This window comes from Atractosteus spatula, chromosome 8 (assembly GCF_055471065.1).
Source record: "Atractosteus spatula isolate fAtrSpa1 chromosome 8, fAtrSpa1.hap1, whole genome shotgun sequence".
NCBI lineage: Eukaryota > Metazoa > Chordata > Actinopteri > Semionotiformes > Lepisosteidae > Atractosteus > Atractosteus spatula.
Window position 1 is genome coordinate 60,400,631 of NC_142713.1, and position 27,937 is coordinate 60,428,567.

At 44.8% G+C, this 27,937-nt stretch overlaps 1 protein-coding gene across 1 annotated transcript in view; it reads left to right on the forward strand.

Annotated features, from left to right (window-relative positions):
• anks1b (ankyrin repeat and sterile alpha motif domain containing 1B) overlaps nucleotides 1–27,937 on the forward strand; it is a 343,291-nt gene that overhangs the window by 188,540 nt on the left and 126,814 nt on the right. The window contains exons 10-11 of the mRNA XM_088924241.1: nucleotides 1,029–1,176; nucleotides 24,994–25,130. Of these exons, the coding sequence (XP_088780367.1) occupies nucleotides 1,029–1,176; nucleotides 24,994–25,130 (285 nt within the window). The remainder of the gene's footprint in view (nucleotides 1–1,028; nucleotides 1,177–24,993; nucleotides 25,131–27,937) is intronic.

Consider the following 27,937-nt stretch of genomic DNA (forward strand, 5'->3'; position numbering starts at 1 on the left):
AAACTAAACAGATATTTTTAGAACAGAAATTAGGATGTTTCTCTATGCATTTCTGTTGAGCATTTCTGAAACGGGCTTCGGACCCAGAAGGATGAAACCCTAAGTCTTGAGCTCCTTCAGGACATGGATACAGATTGGATTGACATAGCTTTAAAACTAACAAATGAACAACAGTTCCCTACACTCGCTGGGGCTGGGAAGCACTGGGATAGAGACAGTGTTCCTCTGGGACCGTGGCTGGGAAGCACTGGGATAGAGAAAGTGTTCCTCTGGGACTGGGGCTGGGAAGCACTGGGATAGAGACAGTGTTCCTCTGGGACCGTGACTGGGAAGCGCTGGGATAGAGACAGTGTTCCTCTGGGACCGTGGCTGGGAAGCGCTGGGATAGAGACAGTGTTCCTCTGGGACCGTGGTTGGGAAGCGCTGGGATAGAGACGGTGTTCCTCTGGGACTTGGGCTGGGAAGCGCTGGCATAGAGATGGTGTTCCTACAGGACCGGGGCTGGGAAGCGCTGGGATAGAGACAGTGTTCCTACAGGACCGGGGCTGGGAAGCGCTGGGATAGAGACAGTGTTCCTCTGGGACCGGGGCTGGGAAGCGCTGGGATAGAGACAGTGTTCCTACAGGACTGGGGATGGGAAGCGCCGGGACAGAGACAGTGTTCCTACAGGACCAGGGGCTGGGAAGTGCTGGGATGGAGATGATGTTCCTTTGGGACCGGGGCTGGGAAGGTCTGTTTAACCTTTCCAATATTGCTAAACCAGGAGATTATAGATTGTAGGCGACAGACTCAACATTTGTGTGCCCCACCCCCACCTAAAGCTGAATTTGTTTAAGAGCTCACAGGATTTAAACAACTGTGTTCTCCGGAATTGTTTCATTAACAATAGTCCCTTCCCAAAGCAGACAGGAAGCGCTGTGTCAACACTGCCGTTCTGCGTATTGTCGGCCTCGCGTTCTCTCCCCGGCCCAGGGTTCTGTGTAATCATCTCCAGAGTGCATGACAGGTCTTCCTGTGTTGTTTTCCAGGACAACCAGGCAGTAGAGATCGTGCCGTCTCCCTCGCTGGACGTCTTCTCTCCCGAGGAGGAGGACAACCCCTTCGAGTTTGTGGCAACTGCGGTCACCAGGAAGCCCTGCTCTTTAGACATCTGCAGATTGTCGTCTTCCAAGACCGGTGAGTGGACCTTCTCAAATAACGGCTAGGCCAGTGGCCTTCCTCACTCCTGCTGAAGTGAGGGTGAGAGAAACAGGCGTGTTTTCTTTGACAAAAATAAGTGGAGTACTTCTGAATAGGAGTCTAAAGATTGCGGGCCAGCAGTAACTTGGACAGTGTTTTAGATTTGAGAAATTATGCCTTTTTCTACTGAGCTGTGCCAGCTATCTTCAGCTGTAAGTGAAGCAGCGATGTTGATGGTTGCATGTTGCGAAATGCACAATTTGTACTGTTTATTTAAAATACACATTTGCCACTGTGTTTCTTGATGGAGTAGAGTGAGTAAGGTCACAGAATGTGCTTTACTGACATTACTAATGAATGCAGATAAAAATAATATCAATACTTAAATACCAGCAAGGGATAAAAAAACATGTTTTGTTTTAGTGTCTGGCTGCCGTACCTTAGTTACAACTTATTGAACATTTTTGCTATGTAGAAACTTTTTGCTGTATTTTTAAAGGTCGAGTGTTTAAGATGCTAGAGGTTTGCTTCATTAATATAAAATATGGCAGTTTGAAAAACACGATGGTTGGCGTCGATGTTCCTGAAAAGCCCTTGTAAGCCGCGTTCTGGTAAGGAAGCGGTGAGTCGCTTCCCTGCACCGTCACACAAGGAAGACTGGTTTCTCAGAGGAGCACTTTCACAGGAAGCACCCCTCCTCTTCCCCCGCTGCCTCACTCCTGTTAGCGCCAGCTCTGCGAGTGTGGAGACCTGCACACGTGAGACAGCCCGGGGAGCTCTGAATCCCAGCCCCTGGGCTGGGGGAGCTCAGTCCTGGGGGAGCTCAGGGTGCGAGCGTGTCTCTCTCTAGGACCCCCTTCAGCACAGGAGGCCGCGCTCCTCTCATTTCCCGTTCTTGTGCTCCCTGAGACGGGTCTGTCCTCCTGCTAGCCAGTCCCCGGGAGCCCCTCCCCTGCCAGAGAAGAGGGAAATCGCTGTGCAGACGTCCTCCTTTCCGCGTTCTCCTGGGAAAGGATTGCTTGATGAGTGCTTGCGGAGCCCCCGCCAGTGGCTCGAGGTGGCATTTCACTCTTTTCCCTGCGCCTCAGCGAGGCAGGAAGGACATGCAGAAGCAATCTGGGTGTGAAGGACTGCGGAGGGAGATCCTCACCGTTGCTGTTCATCAGTACCGCATGCTTCCAGCATCTACTGTATCGTATTTCCAAAATTCAGCAGCCAGAATCCTGACCAGGTCTAGTGCAAGTGATCACATTACTCCTGTCCTGGAGTCCTTGCACTGGCTTCCTGTCAGGGTTTGTGTCAGCTTCTGAATCCTCATGGTCACCTATAAGGCTCTGCATGGCTTGACACCTCAGTACCTGTCTGAGCTACTATCGCCCTACTTCCCACCATTCTGCTCTCTTTGACCTGCTTTCGCCTTCATGCCTGTGTCTGAGGTTGTTTACAGAGAATATGTGTTTTTGATCTGAAGAAGTGCAGATGTTGGGATGATTTCTTTCCAAACACAGCTTTGGAGTTGCTCTTTTTGTTTCTTCTGCCTTGTTTGTTTAAAAATGTGCATTCTCTTTGATTCTGGAGCAACCTTCACTCTTCTAATTCTGGTCTCCTATCAGTCCCCCAAGTCCGTCTACATTGTATGGGTGACAGGGCCTTCTCCTGTTATGCCCCTAAGCTCTGGAACGCTCTGCCCAAGGATATCAGAGAGTCACCTTCTCTAAACTCCTTCAAATCCAGACTCAAAACCTTCTTCTTCAGAAAACCTTCTTCTTTATACTCCTACTGTATTCAGTACCCTCATCTACTGTCTCCTCTCACTGTGTATTCTCATTGTGCATATCTTATGTTTTTTTTTTGTTGTCATTCTCTAAAAAGCACTTTGAGAAGTCACCTTTAAAGGCACTATATAAAATAAAGTTTATTATTATTTTTTCTAAATCCGTGTACATGGGAGGTTCTGTTCTTGATGAAGCATACAGTTCTTGTCCTTATAATGTATAATGAGCCACCCAGTTTAGACTCACTGTGCACGGGGTTCAGCAGACTGTGTGGGCCTGACCTCTTTCTGTAAAAATACATTGCCTGCTGTACTGAGCAGCCAGTGAAAAGAGCTCCCATAGTTAGCACTTAAAGCCTAACTAGGCAGTCTGAATAGGGAGGGCTGCTTTCCTGGCCCTGAACTAGGGTTCAAACCATGAGTATCCTTAGTGTGTGTATTTTTTAGTTGGATGATCTGTTTTCTAATGCTAGGCTTAGTTTTGGAAGTCCATTGGGGATTTTTTTCTGTCACCAAGTGTTGCATGTGGCCTGTGGTTCATATCAGCAACCGCTGCTTTATACTGTACTTAAACTTTGATTGACTCCTTCATGCTATTTAAAGAAGCTTGCTCAATTAACTCGACTTCTTGTTTAAAATTTTGCTCCATTGGGTCAAAAGATATTCTTGTCAGTCTCCAGCTCCAGTAATGTGTTCTACCTGAACGCGCCCATGAAAAAGATCTTTCGCTTTTGTTACTGTATGTGAGACACACGGTAGAACATGTCTCCTTGAACCTTCAATGGCTGAGACTCTGGCATTTACATCTCCAGCTGGCAATGCATTAATGACAAAGCAGCTCTCTAAAGATGAACTCTCTCAGACTGGAAGATCTTGTTTTCTGGGGGCCTAGGATTAATGGTGACAGTTCTTACCAGTATTTCACCTGGCTTCTACGTGAGAGATCATTAGGACTTAAATATAGTATTTAGTAGGTGGTAAATCTAAAGAAACAAGCTAGCTCTGGGCTGGATTCATCTTTGTGGTAATAGAACCCAGGGTCACTGCTACGGGTAACAGATGTACTGGCACAGGGCCATGTGTGAGCAGACAAAAAACTGTCAGCATAAATAGAGGAATTTCTACCTTAGGATACATGTAAAATGCCTGTTTTATCATTATATTTCTGTTGTTGTAAGGTATGGTATATTTTAATAGTGTTTGTTGTTTCTGTAAAATCTCCATTTGCAAACAGTTGCTTTTACTTTGGGCAGTGTTCTGTGTCGTTAACTCAGTCTTGCAGATACTTTTGTTTCTTACATTTAAACCCTCCTAACAAAAAAGCAAAACCAGGGCAAAAAGTATTCCACACAAAAGCAAGGTGCTTTCGGTGGCCTGTTTCAATACTGCATGTCCTCAGCCCCTCCGTCACGGGCTGGAGAAGAGTGTCAACACCAGCTGACGAGAAGCGCCATGCTCTGGAATCTCCAAAGGGTGGAGACCGAGCTGAGCTCCCTCACCTGGTGGCACACCGTCGCTGCAGCAGATGCATCTGCTGGTACGAAGCCCCATCTTCCTCCAGCATGAGGTTTAGCCCGTGGCCTCACAGTGCCTTCACTCCCCCACACCAGGAGCCCCGTCTTGATCGCTTGTGGCTGCAGCATGCGTGTGTCCACAGAGCCGCTGTGACCCGAGTATGCAGGGTTGACGTGCTAGCGATCATGCCTGTGACATTTCCACAGCGCTGTGTCGAGTTTAGACTGGGGTTTTTTCAGGAGTGTGGAATTCCTACTGCAGAAATTGACAATGTGCTAACAGAGTGTCTCCTGGCTGAGGTCTGTTGCTATCAGACCGTGCCAGAGGCTCTTCCTGGTTCTGTCTCCTCCTCTTGACAAGTCCCAGTCGGCTCATGCTTGAGTCTCCACACCACTGACAACACCTGAACCTGGACGTCTGTCTTAGAATTTCAGAGTCCTTCATTTCTCCCTCTGATTCGCTTGAAGGCAAATAGTGAATAAACCTCAAATATGTGTTTTTCTGGGGGGGTGACCGTGGTGGGGGGAGTTAAACTGAAACTGCGCCAAAGCAAAGTGCTGCTGTCTTTTCTGTAAATCCAGTATGTGTTGTGTGTGACTCAGGTAAGCAATCAATACACCACCCCTTCGTAATTCATATTGACTGAGCTGAATAATCACTGAAGTTTGTTGTTCTAGTTCTCCTTGAGCTACAGCGCCTTTGAAAATTCCCATCGCAATTAAACATCCGCCTTTGAAGGGAATCCAAGGGTGATTAATAAAACAGTAATAAAATATTCATCACTTCGCAAACCTCTCCCTGTAGAAGAGAAACATGCTACCAGAGAGACAACTGTGATGAACAAAACCCCAATTTGTACTGAAGATGCTTACCAGCTTCTGAATTTTGTCATGAATTACTGAATGGTGAGGAGTAAAAGACCCGGAGTAAGTGGGAGCTGGATACACTGAAGTTGCTGCGGTTGAGACTCTCATGCCCAGAGACTGAGCACAGTGGAGTCACTGGGGTTGAGACTCTCGTGCCCAGAGACTGAGCACAGTGGAGTCACTGGGGTTGAGACTCTCGTGCCCAGAGACTGAGCACAGTGGAGTCACTGGGGTTGAGACTCTCGTGCCCAGAGACTGAGCACAGTGGAGTCACTGGGGATGAGATTCTCATGCCCAGAGACTGAGCACAGTGGAGTCACTGGGGTTGAGACTCTCGTGCCCAGAGACTGAGCACAGTGGAGTCACTGGGGATGAGATTCTCATGCCCAGAGACAGGCACAGTGGAGTCACTGGGGATGAGACTCTCGTGCCCAGAGACAGGCACAGTGGAGTCACTGGGGATGAGACTCTCATGCCCAGAGACTGAGCACAGTGGAGTCACTGGGGTTGAGACTCTCGTGCCCAGAGACTGAGCACAGTGGAGTCACTGGGGATGAGACTCTCGTGCCCAGAGACAGACACAGTGGAGTCACTGGGGATGAGACTCGCGTGCCCAGAGACTGAGCACAGTGGAGTCACTGAGGTTGAGACTCTCGTGCCCAGAGACAGGCACAGTGGAGTCACTGAGGTTGAGACTCTCGTGCCCAGAGACTGAGCACAGTGGAGTCACTGGGGTTGAGACTCTCGTGCCCAGAGACAGGCACAGTGGAGTCACTGGGGATGAGACTCTCGTGCCCAGAGACTGAGCACAGTGGAGTACCATTTGGAAACTACAGTACTGAAGAGAGTAAGAAAGAAAGTGAGGAGAGCTGGGTGACAGAGTAATCTTTAGTGGAAGAAGTGTCCATTGTGTGAGAAAGTGCTCAGGGATGAGCTGAAGAAGGAAAGATGTCTGGTCAGACTTTCTTGGAAGAGAAAGAACAAGAGAGCCAGGATCTTGGTGAAGTTCCATACATACTTCACAGTAAGAGTTAGGGGAAGCAGGCCAGTAAAACACACTTAGTAAGTAACATAAAGTACTGTAGCATTGTCATACTTGAACCATTTTATTCTGGCTCAGTGTAAAAGCCATGTAAGGTTTGGGATATAAACTCATGTGTTAGACATTCATGTGTCATCACAGACAAAAGCCATGTGGGACAGTAACAGCAGGAGCAGCTGTCCAACTCTGACATGAATTGACATGAATTGAGCCATGACTTAAGAAAAAATCTTCCAGCAGATTCCTGGAATAAGAATGCATGAAAATAAATGAAATGAAAGCAGTTCTATAGAATGTAACAGAAGTGTGATAGGGGAATATTTTGACATAGTGTGCCAAAAATATAAAAATTATAACAATCAACAAGTAACAGAGTGCAAACTCTAAAATTAAAAGGGAACACGCTTTTTAAAATTTAGGATTTTTCTAAAATCACAGCCAGTTGCAGTCTTTCCTCCAAGTTGTAAGCAGGAATTTGCTCTTTTTTTAGTGATTCTTGGGATGTGAAGCTCAGTTGCCCCAGACTATTTGGTGAGTATGTAAACAGGAAGCTTGTTCAAAGGATGCAATATTAAAGCAGTCCAGTACAATTCTTTATTAGGCACAGTATTCAGGCTGTGGCTTTTTTACTATCAACCCATTCTACAGAGGTTTTGGGTGAAGTGAGCAAAATACGAAAAGCTTTTGTATTAAATCTGAGGACCACACAGATAGAAATATCTTGAGGATGTCTATTTTTTACTTGACCTTGTACCTGAGCATAAATATTTCATCAGGTTTATCCTTTTGTGTGTCTGAGTTTACATGATTCACATTCTGTAGTCACTACCATCAGAGCAATTTTATGCTCTTATGCCGTAGTAAATAAAAAGCTCTGTGCTTGTTTTCGGTCACCTTATGGACAAATAAGAGCAAAGCACAGGAAATAAGTGAATGCATGTGGAATATCTGTAAAACTACAGTGTAAAAACACTTCTCGCCATCCGTGAGTCAACAGGAATTATGTAATTTGTTGCAGTTTTGTTGTTAAAAGTTTGCTGCAATGCTGAGCTCCACACCTAGAACCACACAGAAGCCTGAGGTTTATTCATAAGCTGTTTTCCAAGGTAGCAAACTGCTTTAATGACGCATGTTGCGCCCTCGCCTGAAGTGTAGAGAGCAGCGAGCCACAGGAATGATTGCCTAGCGGGTGCAGGGCGCAGGAAGGAGCTTCGTCTTGGTTTGACTCGCTCTCCTTAAGTCAGCGTGCGAAGCTGAGGAAGTGATTTGAGGTGAAGGGCTGTGGGAGAGTATGTGGATGGTGGAGGAGGTCTGTGTGGAACTGGACTGCTGGTAGAGTGGCAGCTCCTGTGTGGGTGAGGACAGACACTCTCTAAAGCTGCTCACTTTATCACACCAGCTGAGTGGCCAACAATATACAGTACATCATTTCTATACCACTGTTTGCTTCAGAGTGAGCTAGTTACAGTATGCACTGGTTATAGTAAAGAGTGGATCTTTCTGACTGTTTTATAAGTCATTTTCTCAAGGAATGACGCATCTTAACCTATCTGGGCTCCGCACGTGAGACCAGGACAGCAGCACTGCAGAAGTAAGGGGATTGCTCATCTGAAATGCTTTTTTGAATGTGGGGTATTTTTTGCAAACTGGGGTAAGGCAATTTCAGTCAGAACAAACTGACATGATGTTTTCATGTGTGTTGATTTGATTTTTGATAAAAACTGTATACCCTCTTCCCCAAAGGCTGCACAGATCAGCTTGTTGGTTGTGCAGCTAATCCAAGCGCTTGAGAACAGATTATCCTGAAGGTCCCCACAGATCCCCACAGACTAGCATGTGGATCCTGTAACACATCTGAAGCTGAAAGACAAGCAGTGTCAATGTTTCGCACTGATTGTCATTTCCTGCTCATTTCAGTGCTGCTGAGTAACTCAGGGATGTCCTGGAAAATCGTACACATCCCTTTCACTTTCCTTAATCAGGGATGAACCGACCCCTCAGGAACTCTCAATGTCTCCTTCCCTTCGTAATCCCACATTTTTAACTTCTGGGAGCAAAGCAACAAGGTCCAGGCCTTTAAATCAGTGCCGTGATTCATGTACTGTTGTTTCGTTCCGGTTGGAAAACCACCTGCCTCACTCTGGTAATTGAATCTGATCAGTAATAAAAAAAGTCTTCTTTATTAGGCTATGATCATGCTGCTTATTTCAATCAATGCTCCCTGTTGTTGGTTTTCTTTTTACTTGTTTTTTTTGGGGGGTTTCACTGGATTTGTGTCATTTTTCATTTCTATCCCACAGCTCTTGGAGTGCTCTAAATCTGGGTAGTGAAATGAGTGTAGGTAGATAAAGCTACCCCGCTAACTGCTCTATGCAGAGAAAGTGGCTCAGAATTGAATTGTTCCAACCAGCTCTATTCTTCAGTGCTATCACAAAACCCCACTCGTTTTTACTCCCTTCAGGGGGTAGAAGGCCTGTTTGTTAAATGCCTTTCTCTTCCCACTCTTAGCTCGGACCCGCAGTCGTGTGCATTATAATTTTCTGTACCTTAGGTTTTTTTCTGCATGTGATGCGAGAAATTGAGGCACTTTTCTCAGTCAGAAGAAAAGGGTTGATTCAGCAGCTATAGCTTGTCCACGTAGTTGGCAGTCTGAATCGCACTGCAGCCTGTGGCCCTGGGAGATGTGTGTGTGTGTGTATGGGAGATGTGTGTGTATGGGAGATGTGTGTGTATGTGCGATGCAAGTCTTCGGTGAGAGACAGTTTAAGAGCTGTGTTTTGCTTTACATAACAATTTAACAAATGGCAAAAAGGCTTCCCTGTCCGAAATCCTTAGAGTCCAGGAATCCATCTTGTAAAAAAGCTTTTAGTTACTGATGCCTTTATCCAAAGGAACTTCCATCTGCACCCAGAAATACAGCTGGGTGTTTTCCTGTCCAGTCTGGGGGAGGTTCTGTACAGTACCTCCATCAGGGTTACAGCAGCAGTGTCTCACCTGGGGTCTTCCAGTTACAAGTCCAGAGCCCCAGGCACAGCCAGCTGCAAGCAATGGTACGGTAAATAACCCAATCGTGATGAACACGGAGGGAAAGGGCTCGCATTTTCTTTAAGCTCATCAATCTTGCTTTCGAATAACATCTGTCTAATGCTTAAAAAATTGTGCAGCTCGGTATCTACCAATTATTTTGCCGGTTCAAGAGTCAGTCTGAAGCCACCTAGTGGCTGATATCCGTAACGCAGGTCCTGTACGATGCAGGAAGGAGAGTTGAATCCCGCACTACGGATCAGAAAGGCGATGCGCAGTGTTCCGGCGGAGAGGGAGAAAGGAGGGTAGCGGGAGGATCAAGCTCAGGAGAACACAGCGCAGGCATGTAGGCCGTCGGCGAGAATGCAGGTTTATATAGTATCTCTGCTACCTTCCTCTCTCTCCACCACTCTGGAAGAGGCTCAACAGGCAAAATGTTGTACTTTACCTTCTGATTTTTAGCACGGAATTTACTTTAACTGGTTCCCTTGCAGCCATGGAACAGCGCCGTTTTCTTCAAATCCTGTATTCATGGTGGCTGTTTGGCATCATTAGTGCATCTTCCATGAGCTCTTCCATCAGGTGGCCCCCCTGCCACGCTGGTCTGGTTCTAGCGATGGAACACAAGGCAGACCGGAGCTGGAGTCTGGCAGTGTCCCCGTACTTAATCCCGGAAGCCGCTTAGAGCCCAGTGATGTAACTCATTCATGCTATTGTTTTTTTTTTATATAAACAAAGTTACGGGTATTAAGTTTTTTTTTCTTTAAAGGCTATAGAGGTGCCACGCTTTCAAGTAAATGACCTGGGGAGTTTCATTTTTCCTACACCTGGTTAAGTGCTGGGTTGCTATAGAAACAGAACCTTCTACTGTTTGCGAAGGGCGATAAAATCCGGTGGCAGCGCTGGAAATCTCAAACGCTGTATTAAAAATAGATCTTTAATATTTTAAGAGGTGGGTAACTGCAGTGTGGTCACTTTGGAAAATGTATGAAGTTTAATATCTTAATCCCATATTTTTCTGATGATCCCTTTCCCTGAGCGTGAGCTGCTCGGGATCCTCTGTGTGGAGACACAGGGACACTCTAGTGCATGTGACATTTTCACATTGTTCAGCTGCGCACATTGCTGTTTTCCAGGAAGGAGTGGGAGACATGTTGCTGGCAGTATGAGTAAGGCCGGAGCTCAGACTGAACAGTTCCAAAGGAGATGAGCCATCAGCCCAACTGGCCCGTCTGGTAGTTAGTACAGTAGCTAATTGATCCCAGGATCTCCTCCAGCTGTTTCTTGATAGAAACCAGGGTATCAGCTTGAACAATGTAGTTGGGTAGCTTGTTCCACTCTCCCACAACCCTCTAGATAAAGAAGTACCTCCTGTTCTTGGTTTTAATTGAACTTCCACGCAGTTCGTGTTTGACTGTTCATTCTGGAGAAATCCGCTGAAATGACTTTGTCAGTGTGTTTAAGGATTTTGAATAGCGTACCAGGTCCTCTCGTAGTTTGGCTGACCCTGCGCTCTGACCCCAAGCTTCTCTCCCTGTCTGTGTGTCTGTGTCTCATGGAGAAAAAAAAAAAGCTGGGGTCTGCGAAAAGACGAATTCCTAATGCAAGAAATTGTATAGGGCTGATAAAGAAACATTATCATTGTTATCACATTAGTTTTCTCTGTTTCGGTCTAAAAGGGTTCAGTTCATTCAGCCTGTCAGGGCAGGAAAATGCCAGGTGTGTCTGTGTGCCCTGGTTGTGGGCTCCGAGCTCTGAGAGCACGCAGGATGGTGCTATCTGTACACAGTACACAGTGCTGCTGAACCTCCTGTCCAGCTGTGGACAGTTTGGGACTCTCCTCTCTCCTCTCCCTGCCTCTCTGCTGGAGCCACCCCAGGCTCCATCTTAGAAGCAGATTCTAAGTACCAAGATGCCCGATTTTGTTTTCTTAGTGGTATGTTTTTTTTACTCTTATTATGCTTGATTCCCCTATCTGACTTACTGTACGGGCCCTAACTGTCTTTGTTAGTGCGCAAGATACACTAAATTGCAGCTTTTTTATCTCTGTGTCACTTCCTGCTTTGCTGGCTTGAACGACCTTTCCTCTCCAACTGGCCAGAGGTTTCAGTACACTGAGTCCCAAGACGAGAGCTTTCAGTTCTGTTGACATAAGAATACTTTTATATCTCATGACATTTTCCTCTGAGTTATAAATGCTTCTCCAGAGAGATTAGGTGTCTGGATCTGAGCACTGGCTGTATTTCTGAAACCGTGGCTAGAATACAGCCTGTTGCCGTTTAATTCAAAAGTGAATCAATTTATTACCAAAGTAGGTTTTTATATAATAGATTTGTTCATTATTCCATTACTTAGAATAATTTCATTATATGATTTTGAACTTGAGATCTAAGTATCATTACTAAGAAAACGCTTTTGTTTTGGCATTATCTTTTTATTAAGCATGTATTTGCATCAGGGCGGCACATTGGTGCACTGGTTCGCATTGCTGCCTTGTGCAAACAGTACACTCCAAGTGGCAGGAAGAAGTAGCCACTGTAGGTGCATGATCATCTAGGCTCTTCGGCATCTGAGCCTTTTGGTGCCGTACTGTACCTGCGTTCTGGTATGCTTTCCCCTGGAGGGGGGGTTCTGCGTCGCTGAGTGCTGCCACACGACTGCAGCGGTGAGGAGATTAGCGCAGAATGATTTATCAAGCAGCAGCATCTGTTACCTGTCTTTAACCCTGCAGAGCATCATGTCGGCCCCTGATGCATCAGGGAGAGCTTCTAATCCTCGCTCCGCCCAGACACCTGCCGTGTCCAACGCCACAGGCAGACTCTCGGGGCGCCCTGCATCCCACTGGGATTCCAAGAGCCTTTCGGAATCCCATCGGCCAGGGAGACGTCACTTTTAATTAATCGATGCAGTTAATTAAATATTTAATTTCATTTAAGTCATCTTATTCTGTCTAGAGGAAAAAAAAATCTAATTGAGAGTCCCAGCCTGAGTCACACGTGAGAGCTTTGTCTGATCAGAGTTGGAATTCTAGATTTGTATCAGGCGCCGTCACTTGCTTCATGGAATAATCCAGAGCAGATACTGTTTTGCAAACATTTGCGATAACAGATTTTGTTTTGTACTGGCTGTCTCGGAGCTGGCTGATTGCCCAGGTGGACTTGAGCATCACGGCACTGCAGACAGCATGGCCTTGCGAGTAGGACTGCACCTCCGTTCAATAACATCTGCCTTCCTCTGCTTCCTTCCTGCTGTCGCTCTCGCAGGCATCAAGGTACTCAGGTTTATACAGATCCTTTTCCAGTGCCGGTTGTGAATAGTCGCATTGATGTTGTTGAACAATACAATTAGCTGGAAATGCATCCTTTATAATGAATCTCAAGCTCCATTGACTTCTCGGACATCGTTGCGAAATAAAATTAAAGGAGCGTTTCCGCTTTATGAAAAGAAAAACTTTAATTATTTGCTTTCAGATCAGGGCATGAAATCTCCCGTTCTATCATAGCTGCCCTTGTTCATGCATATTCCACGCAAAACAAGAAGCATTTTAACCAGAAGCATCTTGCATTGTTATTAGTTCCAACGCAGCATTACTCATAAAAAAAATTCTAATTAAGGGAAAAAGAAGCAAGATAAAATCAAATGTGCTAAACCACCGTCATACTTAATTATTTTTTTATAATTAGTTGCAGGGTGAGGCAAGTTTTCATGAATCTCTCAGTGTATTTCACTTTCATAACAGGAGCTGAGGAATTTCTCCTTCTGCCTTCTGGCAGGTATTATTTTTTAAGGTGGTGTCAGAAGGCAAGTCCGCCATTGGACTTTCCATTGTCATCTTTGGGGAAAAAACAATGTGCGCTCAACTGGTAAAGACTCATTTGAATTCTAGATCCGTGCCATGAGCTGACGTGACCAGGGTTCCTGGAAGCAGGAAATGACCAAGCGCCTGCAAGGCCTGATGGGTCTGAGTCAGCCAGGGTGTCCACGGCTGGCAGTGTTGTCAGCAGTAGCTCCTGTACATCTGTCCTTCAGTTAATAGAACCTCAGCTATAGGTTCAAGTAGGGAGCTACGTCAGCTTGTGTAGGCTGCAAAGGAACAGGTAAAGGTTAATTACAGTACGTGTTGCAGGGAAGATAGAAGAGACACAACTTTTTGGCTGTGGAGCCTTCTTCAGGTGCCACAACTGAAGGCTGAAACGCTGTGTCTCTTCTTTTCAGCGTGGAATAAGCATTTACCTGGTCCTGTGCTGTGGGTGCCATGTGACTCACAGAGTGATCCAACTATGCATGTCTCTCGCAGAATTACCATTCTTCCTGTGACCCACACAGTCATAGGTCATAAGGTCGTACTGTAGCTGTGCGTAACGTGGATTGACAGCTGGTGATTCGTGCCAGTTTCACGTCAAAATTATGGATACTCTCCATGTGACACAGCGCTGTAAAATGACGTTTACGCTTATCCAGCACTTCTGGTATAATCGGCCTATACACTTTTGAGACGACTTGGTGCAGCATGTACACATAACTAAATCAAGTTACTACTAAGATTTAAGCTAAAGTATACAGTGATGTTCTCTGTAATTCCCACGGTATAACTTCTTGCTTCTTGGGCTGTTTTTCTCTTTCTCTTTCATCTGCTCTGCAAGACCTGAGAGAACTTTGACTCATTCCGACTACGACTGCTACAGCTGAAGGTTTTTCAGGAGTCATGTACAGTGGATATAAAGAGTCTACACACCCTTATTGAAATCGCAGGTTTTTGTGAGTAAAGCCAGAAATCAAGATAAATCATGTCAGACATTTTTCTATCTTTAATGTGACCTTGCAACCGACAAAATTCAAGAGAAAAACAAATAGATAATTATTAGGAAAAATAACTGAAATTAAAAAACATGGTTCAAAGAATTAAAGCTGATTAGCTCCTTATTTAAAAGAACAAAGGCGTTATTTGCAGGTATCCTTGTTCAACAGCCCAACATAAGAAAGTGACCCTCAATGGGATCTCTAGCTGTTCGGTGTCTTCAGGGGGGTTTGCATGTCGGGTGTTTGAAGTTGTGCAAACCCTCCGAGTTTCATCAGAATTTTGTCAGATTACAACCTTTTTTTTTTTAGAGGTTCGAATTTCTCAGTATGTGACCTGCTGAGGAACAGGTAGAGGTCAATTCCACACTGAAAATGAACAACAGAGAAATAAGACCACACAACGTTTCTTTTTTTTTTAGATTTGTGATTTTTTCGGTTCGCAGTCCTGCCTTGTTCTGTGCGATTCAACCGCTGATGAGATCTGCTGTTGTTGAGATGCCCGGAGGTTCCCAGAGTGTCCTGGGAGTGTTAATGATCTCTTCCTGTGATGTTTACTGTATGTTGCTCCAGCAGTAAAGGTTCCTAGAGCTGATATTTAACATTCACGCCGCGTGGCCTGTCACAGCCAGCCTGTCTGTACGCCACCTGCCTGCTGCCTCTGTCAGTCCTTGACCTTGCTGTGTGTCGGCTCACAGCTCGGCAGGCGCGTCTCCCTGGCCTCTGGGCAGAGCTGGGGCTCCTGCACTGATAATCACAAGTGTTCTTGTCACTGCAGCCTGGTCGGACAGCTTTTATCCTGAAAGGTTTTCATCCATCGTCTTGTACCCATAGCTGGCATTATTATGGAACAGACCTCAGGAAACTGCAAATACTGAAACAAGAGAATGTTGATCAAAGTGCAGTTGTAGGGGGCATTAAAAGCATAGATCAAATCTCACCTACATTTTCCAAACAGGTATCAAGAATACAAACTTAAGATAAAAAATAGCCATCAGAGGACCTTATTTGAAATCATTTTTTACATGTCGAAGTAAACACCCATCCATTTTCTAAACTGCTTTATCCAGTACAGGGTTGCAGGGGAGGCAGGGCCTAACCTGGCGGGTTACACCCTGGACAGGACACCAGTCCATCACAGGACAGACACACACAAACACAGATACACACAGCAGGGCCAATGTTACAGAAGCCAATTAACCTACCAGTATGCCATTGGACTGTGAGAAGAAACTGGAGCATCTGGTGAAAACCTGCTTATTATAATTAAAATAGTCATTTTAATGTGACAAGCATGTTTGCTAAGGGGCTTTGCCAGTTAACTTTGCTGCAGGACACTAACAACTGCAAACTGGCTAAGGTGTAATATTCGTTAAAGCTGCAGTGCACTTGATGCTCATTTTCATAACACTGGCAGTTTATATCTCTAGAAGCAGATCTTCCAATGAGACCTTTTATCTCTGTGTGTCCCAGATTTGGTGCAGGTGCACCATTTACATTCCATTTTTTTGCATTCCTTGCAGAGCTCAGACTGAGTGCACTGGAACCCTTTAACAAGCATTGCTGTTCAGGTACCCTGCAAAACGAGATGTGGTTCTGCTGTCAAAACATGCTGTGCATTGTCATAATCTAACAAAAAATTAGAATGAAACGTAGAAGGTAATGTTTTTTTCCAATTAATAAGCATGATTACCCTTCCATATGTAAAACAGAGGCATGTTCCTGTCAATTTTGAGAGCACTGTACTGGCAGCACTGTGCTGGTTCACATCTGTTGTGGAAGGCACTGTGTGTTATTTTTAAAGAGGAGCTTTAGCTGATTCTAAAAATAGCAGTAGAGTCACAAAAACCTTTATAATACTTATTCTGTAGTGATTTCTATTTTAAAATTTTATTGTTTTCTCAGAAGTCTCAGCTTTTTTAAATCCAAGTTGATAGTGACCCTCGGTTTAGAGAGATGCTGTGTGGAGGCAAAGTTCAACAGAAATAGCAGAGAACCAGAATCTACTGGTGCCGCACTGGCCTGCAGTGAAGTCAGGAGCTCCCAGACCTCTCAGAGAGTCAGAGCCGTGCGCCGAGCTGTCAGCTGGACATTAGCAAGTCCAAACTGGAGGAGTTTAACTGGGAAGGGCTAAGCAACAGCAAAGCAATTGATAGCTGTTCATTCTAAAAGACATTAAACAAAACCTTGTTCTTCTCTGATCTGGAAAATATTAGGGTATGATCTGGAAATTATTAGGGGGAACACATAAAAAAATACCAGTGTGTACAAGCATCAACAATGTATTCAAGGTATTTGCTAGCTTAGTTTGGGTGAGAATAAATCAAGCTTGTCCATTAGCAAACTTTTGATTAAACACTCATATTGATCACAACCATTCAAGATACAAGGTACTGTAGTAGCTAAACCCTTACACTTACTACTCAAATCTAATTCGACTCCTCACACTCTCCACACAGCCACAAAGCTAGAGCACTAATGTTTGTACTGGAACATGCAATCAGGGTTTACAGTCAATTTATAATGAAACGGCAAAACATTCAGTAGAAAGTCACAAAGAATAAATAGCATTTATTGTGTATAAAGCGCAGAAGTGTGAATTAAAGAAAGCATGGCTGACACTGCGTTGGGTTTGCTGCTGTGATACAGCTGGATGTCAATAACCCCCTATGTGTGAGAAAATAGGGTTTGTTGTTATCGACCTTCTGAATTCATTGCTTATTATAACGAAACATTTCCACAGCTCAGAGCTAAATCATTATTTCCATACAGTATGCAATACTTTTTAAGTGAAGGATCTTTAGAATCTTAGATAGTCTGACGGATGTTGTTTTAATCATCAGCCTGGTTGGACCTTCATCACACTGTCCCTGCATGTTTTTAAAAGCTAGAAGTGCCCAGTATCAGTGGAATTGATCTGTGAGAGTGAACTATCTCCACAATCCAGGGGCTGTAAATAGCTGTCGTAGCCAGGATCTTCAGAGTCTGGCATGTCAGTAGCTTAAGAGCGTAGGGATAGCGTTTCTGATGAGAGCAGAGGGTTAGCGCACAGCCATCTCTCCCTTCACACACAGTAGTTAGGAGAGAATGAGTGTGGCAATCTAGGCAATAATTAGATTACCATGTGCAGTTTGTTTTTTTTACGACCGTGCAGATTTCATTATGGGAAAGGGCATTTCCACACACGGTATTCCAGGATAATTACTGTACTGACTTTTGTTATCACTCGCCCGTCTTAATCGCCTTGATCGACCTGCTGCCACTGTCTCCCCCATGAGAGCAGCCTGACCTGTCTGTCAGTGGCAGATCTGCCCTCTGGCACTGCCCGTCCCGCGGGGTGATGCCCATTTGGCAGTTTGCCACCCTCACGGTCGTGGTTGGTGATTGCTTCTGGTACTGATCAGCGGGAATCCTTCTTGCTCTCTTCAAGTGGGTATGGTCCTTGGGGTAATTTGAGCAGCGTTCGGTCTCATTATGCTTTACTCACGCAAGTGCTGTAATGACTCTGACTTCTGCTCTCATGCAGTTTGCTGTCCTCAGCCAGGCCCTGAGTGCTCAGCTTGTTTCCTGAGCTGTTCGAGCGTCTTGGTTCCGAACTCTGGGAGGGATTATCTCATCAGCGTCTGAGTTATTAAGACGGATTGCACAGGTGGTGGAGACATTGTTAACTACATGATACAATTAATTTTGGATCCACATGGCTTGAGTCTCTCTCTGCTTCAAGCTTATTCTAAGCCTTTTTAATTTGCCTTTTAAAACCCTGAGCGAAGGTTGATAATTCTGCTGACGTCCTCTTGTATATTTGCCAGTTTACACAAGTTAAATTATGTATTAAACATTTCTTTCTCATTAGTCTCAGCCATGGTAGCACTGCTTAACATTTAAATAATTAGGAAGACAATATTCTTTAAAAAACGTTGAAAAAAAACAGTTGATTTGTTTTATACAAGTACTTTGGGTAACAAAAATGAGCAAATACCTTTTTTTGTGCGTTATACCTCTCTCCTCGATGCATTGGAGTCCTCAGACAAAAATCATGTTCTGGACCAAAATGTTCTCCTGCCTTGATACTTAGCAGGGGAACCAGGGGATGTAAATTGTCACAGTAACAAGATGAGGTTTTCTAAACGAAAATGCAGAAAATTAGATTTTCAGAATATCTTTATGTGTCCTACTTCAATCCTGTTTTTAAGAAAAATATAAAAAAGGATTCTACTTAGGAATGCTGAGAATGCGGATAATTCCAATTGCACAAGAGTCATAGAGCTGGACTAGGTCAGTAGGGAACCAGGCTTCATGAGCTTGTATCCACAGTAAGTTCCTGAAATGGGACAAGAGATGTGTGATCCCTGGCTTGACCCGCTCTCACAGCTGAATAATTACTGTACTTAATGACAAATTAGTTCTCTCTTAGCATTTCTGCATTTCTTCCAGTGAGACAGCAGGAGCGAGTGCAGGGCAGAGGCAGGGGACCACAACAGCACCACAGAAACCCACAGCAATGCTAGGGATCGCAAACAGCACAGGATAACCAGAAGATGAGACTTTTAATCTTTTTATTTGCTGCACGCATCTGATCCCACTTGCAAAGAATGAAAGTGTTTATTCCAGGAGTTTCAGGACAAAAACACCTACAGTACAGTACTTGGCCTTTCTCTTGCTACTACCTTTATATTATGTTTATTCAAGGATTAATCATGATGATAATTAATCTGTTATGACATTCAGTGGTTACAGCATCCTTTGTGATGAAGGGGGATGGTCTGACCATGAGGACCAAGTGGACAGAATTCCCTGTGGGGACCGAGACAAGGAGCTGTGTCAAGGGAACTGATAGTGCTAGCAGAGCACTTCTGGGAAGGATGTGACCTGTCTTTACACACGGACAGGAAGTTGCGTGGTTGGCACAAGTTGGGTTCACACAACGTGCCTTCTGTTTCTTAACTTATCTGAAATCTTGCAAGCCTATAACACTGTCTAACATTTTCCCCTAATGTCAGTGTCACACAATGGCCTGAGCAAGGCCAAAGTAGGTCCGTTTTATCTCAGACTGGCTCCGCCGCAAAAGCACCCAACCAAACAAGTGCAGTCCATTTACAGTGCTCCCAGTCCCCCACACCAGAAAACAAAACCCCCCAAAAAAGAAACAAAAACTAATTATTCAAATAAAGGTAAATCCTCCTTATCTCTCTATCTTTCTATTGATATGACACTACCTAACCACCAACAACCAAAAAACAACTTAGGCCAAGGAGCCAGCTTAAATAGCTTGTAAGCCCCCCCCCCCCCCCCCGCCCTCTGGACCAAACCATTTCTCTAACTCAAAGTGGTTTTTCCCATTTCCATACATAACCCTTGAGAAGTGGGGTTAGGTTTGGCCTTCTGAAGCCACCATAGGCTTACTCACCCTGGAAGTACCGACACCAAACAAACAGTGAGTAACATCCATTTTGAGAGCACTCTCCATTCACACCACAATACTCACACATACCTGTGTTTAAGTATTTGAATGTATATGAAATTAAGTAATATCAGTTACTAGTCAAGCCCTGAGTGTGCACCCTCAGGAACTTATCTAGCAACCGCTCAATGGAAGGTGTATGAATGTTGGATTTTCTGTGCTGTCTGTACCCCGTGACAGACTCCTCTGTCACAGTCAGCATGGCTTGGACTAATCCAGCCCTTATCCTCCATGCTCACCAGCACCACTCACTGCCAGCATTTCGCCTTATCGTCTGGCTAAACTGTTTTGTTCAGACTCCAGGATCCTCAGGTCTCTTGCCCTGTTCTTCTTCTGGGGAAGACTGAGCACACAGCTTCCATCTCCAGATCTTCCCTGGTCTCTTCTCAGACACACACACACACACAAACGCGCACACCCCGACTCATCACACTCTCTCACACTTTGGTTTTTCTGTAGCTCTGTCCACCAGTCAATGGTGTATTCACTCTGACTTGTTGTGCAGCTGTCTTTCACCCGAGCTCTAACTCTTCCTCACTCTGCCTCTCTTTACGAAGCACAAAGTTCTCAGTCCAACTTCCATGATCTTCATCTATCTCACACTTTTCTCAAATGTTCTTCTGTGACAATACAGGACACGTGTTCCTTTCTCTCTGCGTAGGCAATTGTTCTACAGCTTTGAGAGACGTCTTAGTGGCTGTCTGGACCTCTAGCCATTGCCTGATCGTCTCTGTGGCCTTTGCATCTGTATCTGGGATATTCTGTCAGAGATGAATGATCTGTACTGGAAATCCAACCTGTTATTTGTGTTGCATGCAGGCCTTAAATTCTGAGGAGGAGGAAAAGAGCAGCAGGCCCTGGGGGAATCCGGTCTTGCAATTGAAACATCTCAGTTTTGTCTGTGTTGGATGTGCACGTCTTTCTCGTACCCTCATTAATTGATGGATATGTCCAATACTCTAATGTCACATCAATATGCAAGGGAGAGATGCAGAGGCCCTAGCAGTGCTTTTCCAGTATCTCCGATATAAAGTTTCTTCCAGGCCGACATTGATGAGAAATGAGCTGTGCAGGTCAAAGTGGACAGGAGTGACCTTCCACTGCCAGACTGAAAGCACAGCAGATTAAATCAAAAGTCCTGTCTTATGGAACTCAAGCCAGGCTGTTCACACAGGACACATGTATGTCTATCTGCTCTATGTGTGTCTTTCTCCCCGTGGTTAATAAACTTTGCATTCGTTCTTTCAGTGTGGAATGAGTACCTTTGTATCGAACTCTCGCTGACACCACTCTCCCCTGGAACTTCTCTAAACTAATGGATAATTTCCTGATCTGTTTAGGTCATGCTCTTAATTCAGCCCAAATTAAGATTATTTTATGATAAGACTGATCATATTAATATTGAAGGTTAGTATTTTAGTAATGCTGTGATACATCTGCAGACACTGAGCGGGACGTGTTTTCTTTCTTTCTTGAACCCATTTCAGTGACTCGGAAGGCTCGCCAGATGCTGCTGTATTCTCATACTGTTGAGTGCTCATTGATAAATTTGCACCTCTGCCGTGGCTCAGTGAGAGTGTAAGCAGTGTTTGAATAGCGGACATCTGGACACAGCTGTACAGAGCAGGATTGCTTGTGAAGACCGAGGGAGACAGACTTAGTGTAGCGAAAGCGTTCTTTCGGGACCCTATGCAGACGACACAATCCAGGAAAGAGTGAGTAAACACGGGGAAAATAAGCATGCAGGGGTCAGGAATGAACACAGGGGGCGTGTCCATGGTGCGCAGGTGTTCTGGGGGGTGAGTCCGGGGCAAACAATCCAAAAGGGAGTCCAAAGGGAAATCCAAGACGAGACAAATGTCCAGAGCCGGGCAGTCCATTCGAGACGAAGACAAACAGGATTAAAAACCGGAGCGGGATCCGGTGGAGGGTCGTGGGGAAAAGGGGGGGAACAGGACTAGGCGCTCCAGGTCCCGGACTCGCCTGGTACAGGAACCAATGCAGAGCCTGGAACAGAGTGAGCGTCTGGCTTTTAAGGTGGGCTGAATAGGAGGCTGGAACAGGGGGCAGGTGCACAAAATCAAGTCAGAAGTGAAAGAGCCGGAGCGCCCTTAAGGGGGAGGGACTACAGTCATGACACTTGGCAAGCCCCCTCGTACTGTATGTGTGTTGAGGGCAGAGAAAAGGAAATTAGCGGGCACATCCTGAAACAAAAGATACAGAATGGAAATAAAGCTCTTTGCAGTTAAATGCTTACTTAATTTGTTTCAAATGGGCGAGACGGTTTCCCTAGAGTTAAGAGTTTTAAATAAAAATGTAATATTCAATAGCTGTGCTACACACTGAGGTTCCAAAATCCAGTGTCTGTCTCTCTCATTTTAATTTCATAGATAAATCCAGTTTATGTGATCAGCATAAAGTCATGGACATTAATGCATTAATCTGGAACTGATGTCATCCAACATTCCGACTCTATCTGCATATCTGTTAGCTACAGTATAACGAGTACTCTGGCTAATATTACTCTTGCTCTGACCAAATACTCTAACATCATGACGACATAAAAAGACTGCAGGTAAGAGGGGTTCATTTGGCTCATCCGTTTCATTTGTTTAATTTAGTTTAGCTAAGCGAATCTAAACTTTCGTTCAGCCGTTTTTAAGTTCAATTTGTCAATTGACTTTTCAAGGAAAAGAAAGAATATTACTGTACATGGTACAGTACCATATACCATAATGAAGAAATGTGAACAGTCATCATGGCATGAAAGACTTGGTACCCAAACAAACTGTGTAAATCCAAGAATAATATCAAAACCGGAATAAATTAGTCGAAAAAGGAAACCAGATTTGTGGAAGAGATATGGAAAGGAAAAAGAGAAAGAGAAATTAAAAAGGTAGTGAAAGGACAGTCTTCTGGGTCTGCCATGTGTCTGGGTGGAGCTGCAAGCTCTATGTAAGGAATTACCCAGCGTCTGGGCCACAGTCACCTGTCTAGGGTGCCTGTTCCGGATATCCTCACCTTTATACTCTAGCTTTTAATTCTGTTTTAATTTGTGCATGCCATACACAGTCAGCATATCTGTCTCTTTGGTTTGATGGTTTTATTGTACAGCACCTTGAGATAGAATACCATGAAAAGCCCTATATAAAATGAAAGTTGTTGTTCTTATTATAAAAGCCAAAAAAACATTTTTGTGAATGGTAAGACAAAGACATTTTACAAGAACCTGTTGCTGAGATTTCAACACAAATCAATGGCTTTCAAAACATTTATTTTCTATCACAGGGTTTGATCCTTAATGAGTGCCTTCCCCAGAGACCGTGCTACACAATTAATTCCACCCCCAAGTTCATTTTCCACTCTTCATTCTCTGTGCCTTATTAAAATGAATCACACACCTGAGAAAACAATACGCTCCGTTCGCTGCTGCCTCTGAATTAAAGTCCTTCACACACCAGCATGTCATACAGCTATCATCTGAGATTCATTTCCCCACGAGAAACAGGTGATTGCATCAATTTTACAGCAAGCTCAGACACAGTAAGCTGTTTTCTGTTCTCTTCAAAAATATAAAGAGACTCCATTATGTTTTTGTAACACATTGGGTGGTCTGTGGTTTTCAAAATGTTCCACAAACTGCTTTAAAAAATCTTGTTTTGTATTAAAGTCGTTTGGGAAGGTATATTGTGGCGAGATTGCCATCTAATTTACTGTATATACTGTACCATGGAGTTTGTCATTTGGAAAACTAGCAGAAAGAGACAGGTAAAGGTAATTCCCTGCTGAAAGGAAACGAAATGAAACAGTGTTTTGGCTGTGGAGCCTTCTTCAGGTGAAAGAGGCTCCACATCTGAAGAAGGCTTTACGGACGAAATGCTGTGTCACTTTTCTTTAGCTTTCAGCAGGGAATACTCCTTTACCTTTTCCTTTGCAGCCTGCGCATGCTGTACCCACAGAAAGAGAAACTTCTATTGCATCTTCAGGGTACAAGCCCCTTTTGATTGCTCACTTCCCAGCAGTACATGTGGTTTGCTGTGTTTTAAAGCCTTTTTCACTGTAACTACAGATGATGATTATGTACCGTACGACTGCGATAATCATTCTAATAAATCTCTGGGGGCTGAAGTGGAGCCACAGGTTAGCTTGTTAGCCCTTCTATGAATTCTGCCTCATTCTGCGGGTGAGCTGAGACAGTCTCCCAGAGGACACTGCGCTGCTCAGCAGGGCGGAGCGGCAGCTCTCCGGCTCAGGGTCTGCGCCTGTGGCTGGGAGGTTGCCGGTTCGTATCCCGTAGCCGGCAGAGGAATCCTACTCCGTTGGGCCCCTGAGCAAGGCCCTTCACCCCAGCTGCTCCAGGGGCGCCGTATAAATGGCTGAGCCTGCTCTCTGACCCCAAGGGGGCCAGAATTCTCCTCTTGAGAGCCAGGGGACCGGGTGTGGTTAGCGCTCCCGCGGACTCTGTGATGTTGCTCTGTGGTGTGCTGATGAGCGTGTGGGCCCAGAGGAGCACACCTCTCCCTGGCTTTGTGGGAAAGGTGCTGTGGGAGCAGACGTAAGCTGCACGGCGCACCAGTGCCCCCACTCGCAGTGACCCCGGAGGCGGCTGGCGGGCTGGGGACCACACTTCTGCAGAAAGGGGCTCGGAAGGTTTCGGGCAGAGGACACGCGCAGCACAGGGGGCACTTGAGAGAGTCACCGCCAAGCAGTTTCTGCTTTATGGAAAGTCTTTCCGTCTAATGAAGACGGAGGAGGAGGACAATGTCGCATGTCAGCCGCCAGATAATTTTTTGATGTGTCATTTTGCAGCAGCCGAGCTCGAATCTGCGCCTAATGGAGAAATCATTTGCAGAGCTCGTCTCGCTGTGCGCTCTTGAGGAGAAGGAGTCAGGGGATATCTCGGATTCCACAGCTGGTTTTACGAACAGAGTGCAGAGTAGGAACTATCACCGATAATTCCCTTAATCACCAGCTCTTAGGTCCTTTTACTGCTGTTCAGAAAACTGTATTGTCTTGCACCAAGGTTTTGCAGGTTTTGAGAGGAATAGCAAGTTCTATAGGTGCCCAGATGAAGTAAGAAGTGTGTTAGGAGTTTGGGTTTTCAGTGCCAGTGTCACCTTTGCAGCAGGAGTGATGCCTTGCCTATCGGCTTTGAGGGAGAGGTGTACAGAGACATGTTGTAGGGATGTGTTCAATTCAAATAATATGTGACCTGTAGTTTTTAATTTTCCAGAATGCAGCCAATGCTATGAACCTGGTCTGATGTTCAGTGACATTAATGCACCGAACAGCTAAATGTGTACATTTTTAAACTTGTTTTTATTTTCAATTTCAGACAATACACCCCACATAGCCATCGCTGAGCCTGAGCTCCGTAACCATGGAAACAGCTCCACAGGTCCAACTCCAGACTGCTCTCCTCCCTCTCCAGACACTGCACTGAAAAACATAGAGAAAGTCATTCGCCCACAGGTGAGTCTGAATGCACAGACAACTCTCTGTCCAGCTAACTGTCCACAGGTGAGTCTGAATGCACAGACAACTCTCTGTCCAGCTAACTGTCCACAGGTGAGTCTGAATGCACAGACAACTCTCTGTCCAGCTAACTGTCCACAGGTGAGTCTGAATGCACAGACAACTCTCTGTCCAGCTAACTGTCCACAGGTGAGTCTGAATGCACAGACAACTCTCTGTCCAGCTAACTGTCCACAGGTGAGTCTCAATGCAGAGACAGCTCTCTCTGTCCAGCTAACTGTCCACAGGTGAGTCTGCACACAGACAGCTCTCTCTGTCCAGGTAACTGTCCACAGGTGAGTCTGCACACAGACAGCTCTCTCTGTCCAGGTAACTGTCCACAGGTGAGTCTGCACACAGACAGCTGTCTTTGTCCAGGTAACTGTCCACAGGTGATTCTGCACACAGACAGCTCTCTCTGTCCAGGTAACTGTCCACAGGTGAGTCTGCACACAGACAGCTCTCTCTGTCCAGGTAACTGTCAGAGCTCTGGGCTTCTTATATCTTGAAGTCAGAAAGAAAGTTTAAAGTGTGTAAATTTGGAAAACAGAATATGCATGTATTTTTCCCCTTCAAAGATAATGGTAGTTTGGTGGAAATCAACTAGAACTGATATATTTTGTAGAATAAGCCAAGGTACAGCTGCTTTAATCAATAAATGTTTAGTGACTTGGTCTCTACAAATGGAGCACTTACAGTAGAAGCTGGTCTTCATTGCTGACCTGAGATTTAAGCTTGTTCAATGTTGTCTGTGCAATTTATTGACATAGTTTCAATAATTAGAAGCAGTTTCTTAATACTAAGTCATTAATGTCATCCAAGGACATACTGTAGCAGAAGCTGGATGCTCCTGCATTTTTACTTCTTTAATTAATAGAAATGTTCACAAATGAAAGTGACAAAAAATGATTGTGTCACTGTGGTACAATTAAGAAAAAACTGAATGTCTGAGTGGATTTCACGGCTCAGCAATCACAGATATTAAACTTCAACAATGTCATTAGCTGGTAATTTTCTGTTTCATGGAGGTGCTTTAAAGAAACAAACGGTCCGCAGTCCTGAAAGTTCAATTTGCTGTCCTTTAAGAGCACATTGTTGATAATTTTTTGTACCATGCAAGTGTAACTGTGTTCAGTTTGCACCACTGCAGACAGCCATAGAGCAGGATGTTTCCACTTCAGCTCGGCTCGCTGTTGTTTTCTCCAATAGGTGAAATAACTCAATTTAAATGCCAATTTAATTCCAGAGCCCACACCTGAGCCGGGGAGTCTCTTGTGATAACAGAGCCCCCACTGGCCCCTGTATCTTTGAACCCAATCAACATGCGGTTCTGAAACATTGAGTCTTGCGAAGATACTGCTCACCCTGGGTCTCTGGTGTCATCAGGCGCCAGCGTAAACAGGCTCTCTGTGTTATTGTGAACAAAATCGGATTTTTCCATTCTTTGCTTTCAAGGGCATAAAATCTAGAGAGATGTACCTCTGGGACTATGGGGCAGGTAAACTAGTTAAAGGTTAAATAACATTCTGGCATAGAAGCAACTTTTAAAGAAAAACTATTTTTAATCTATCCTCACCGGTGGTGGTGGAGGGGATCCCCATTCCCTGTAAAGCGCTTTGAGTGGAGTGTCCAGAAAAGCGCTATATATGTGTGAGCAATTATTATTGTTATTTTGGAAGACACGTGCACCGTCAATCCAGTTCTTCTGCAGTCATAATGCCTGGCTGACACTGAGCCTTGTGGTGGGATCAGACCACCACATTTCACCCCAGCAGCAGCAACTTTACTTTGCAAGGCTCCATTCATAAAGAGCTGCACAAAAGCTGTAACAAAACTTACTAGAATTGAAATAATCATATATATATAAAAAAAGGTTAAAACCCAACAACGAGTATGCCCTTGTGTAAAAGTGGGTCATACATCTTATTGTAGACACAGTCGCTCAAAATGAGACTCCTGTCATCATTATTAGAGCGTTCCGGAAACGCTGTACAGTATGTGTGGGATTTGTGGAATTATCGTGTGCATTGTGTAGGAAATTGTGTAAAAGAATGTGGTGATTCAGTGAATACACCCTGAAGGCACACAGGAGTTGTCCTTGCCACATCTCTCAATCATACATGGTTGGAATTCATGCCTTTACAACGTAGAATATGTTGTTTTTTTAAGTGAACAGAATGTCTCGCTCCTGGAATTCAATGTGATTAGTGTGCTTTTCATTCTTTTCTTACGCTGTCTTCTCTGGGCGCGTGCTGAGCCTTGCGGTGGAGGTCTATTCTGAGAGCAGGCAGATGCAGTTCTTGCAGCTTGACACAAACATCGGGCGCTGGAGAGAGCAGTTCACTCTCTTGCACCTGAGCGTAGGGGTGTCGTCTTCATTACAGCCATGCAGGGCCTCCTTTCCAGGCAGCGTCAGCATTCTTTTAAACCCTCTTTCAGAATGGGTTTCAGGGTGTGAACTGGCTTATCCTGATGTTATTAAAGACAGGTGAGGTCAAAGCTGACAGCCTGCCTAAGCAGTTTTCCCAGGTAATAATGGAATATAATAAGCAACTCACAAATCTAATCTCACAGTTATTTTAAATTCCTTCATAATCTCCCTCAACAAGTTATTCTAAGCCTATCAAAGTATTTAAAATTCAGTCACCTACCACTAAGAGCTCCCTGGGCTCATGTTAGCAGCTCTTGGCTTAGTTATGCTGTTGTTTTTATTTTTTTCTTCAGATTAAATGTCTGAGGGAGATTACAGTATATTGCTTTCCTTC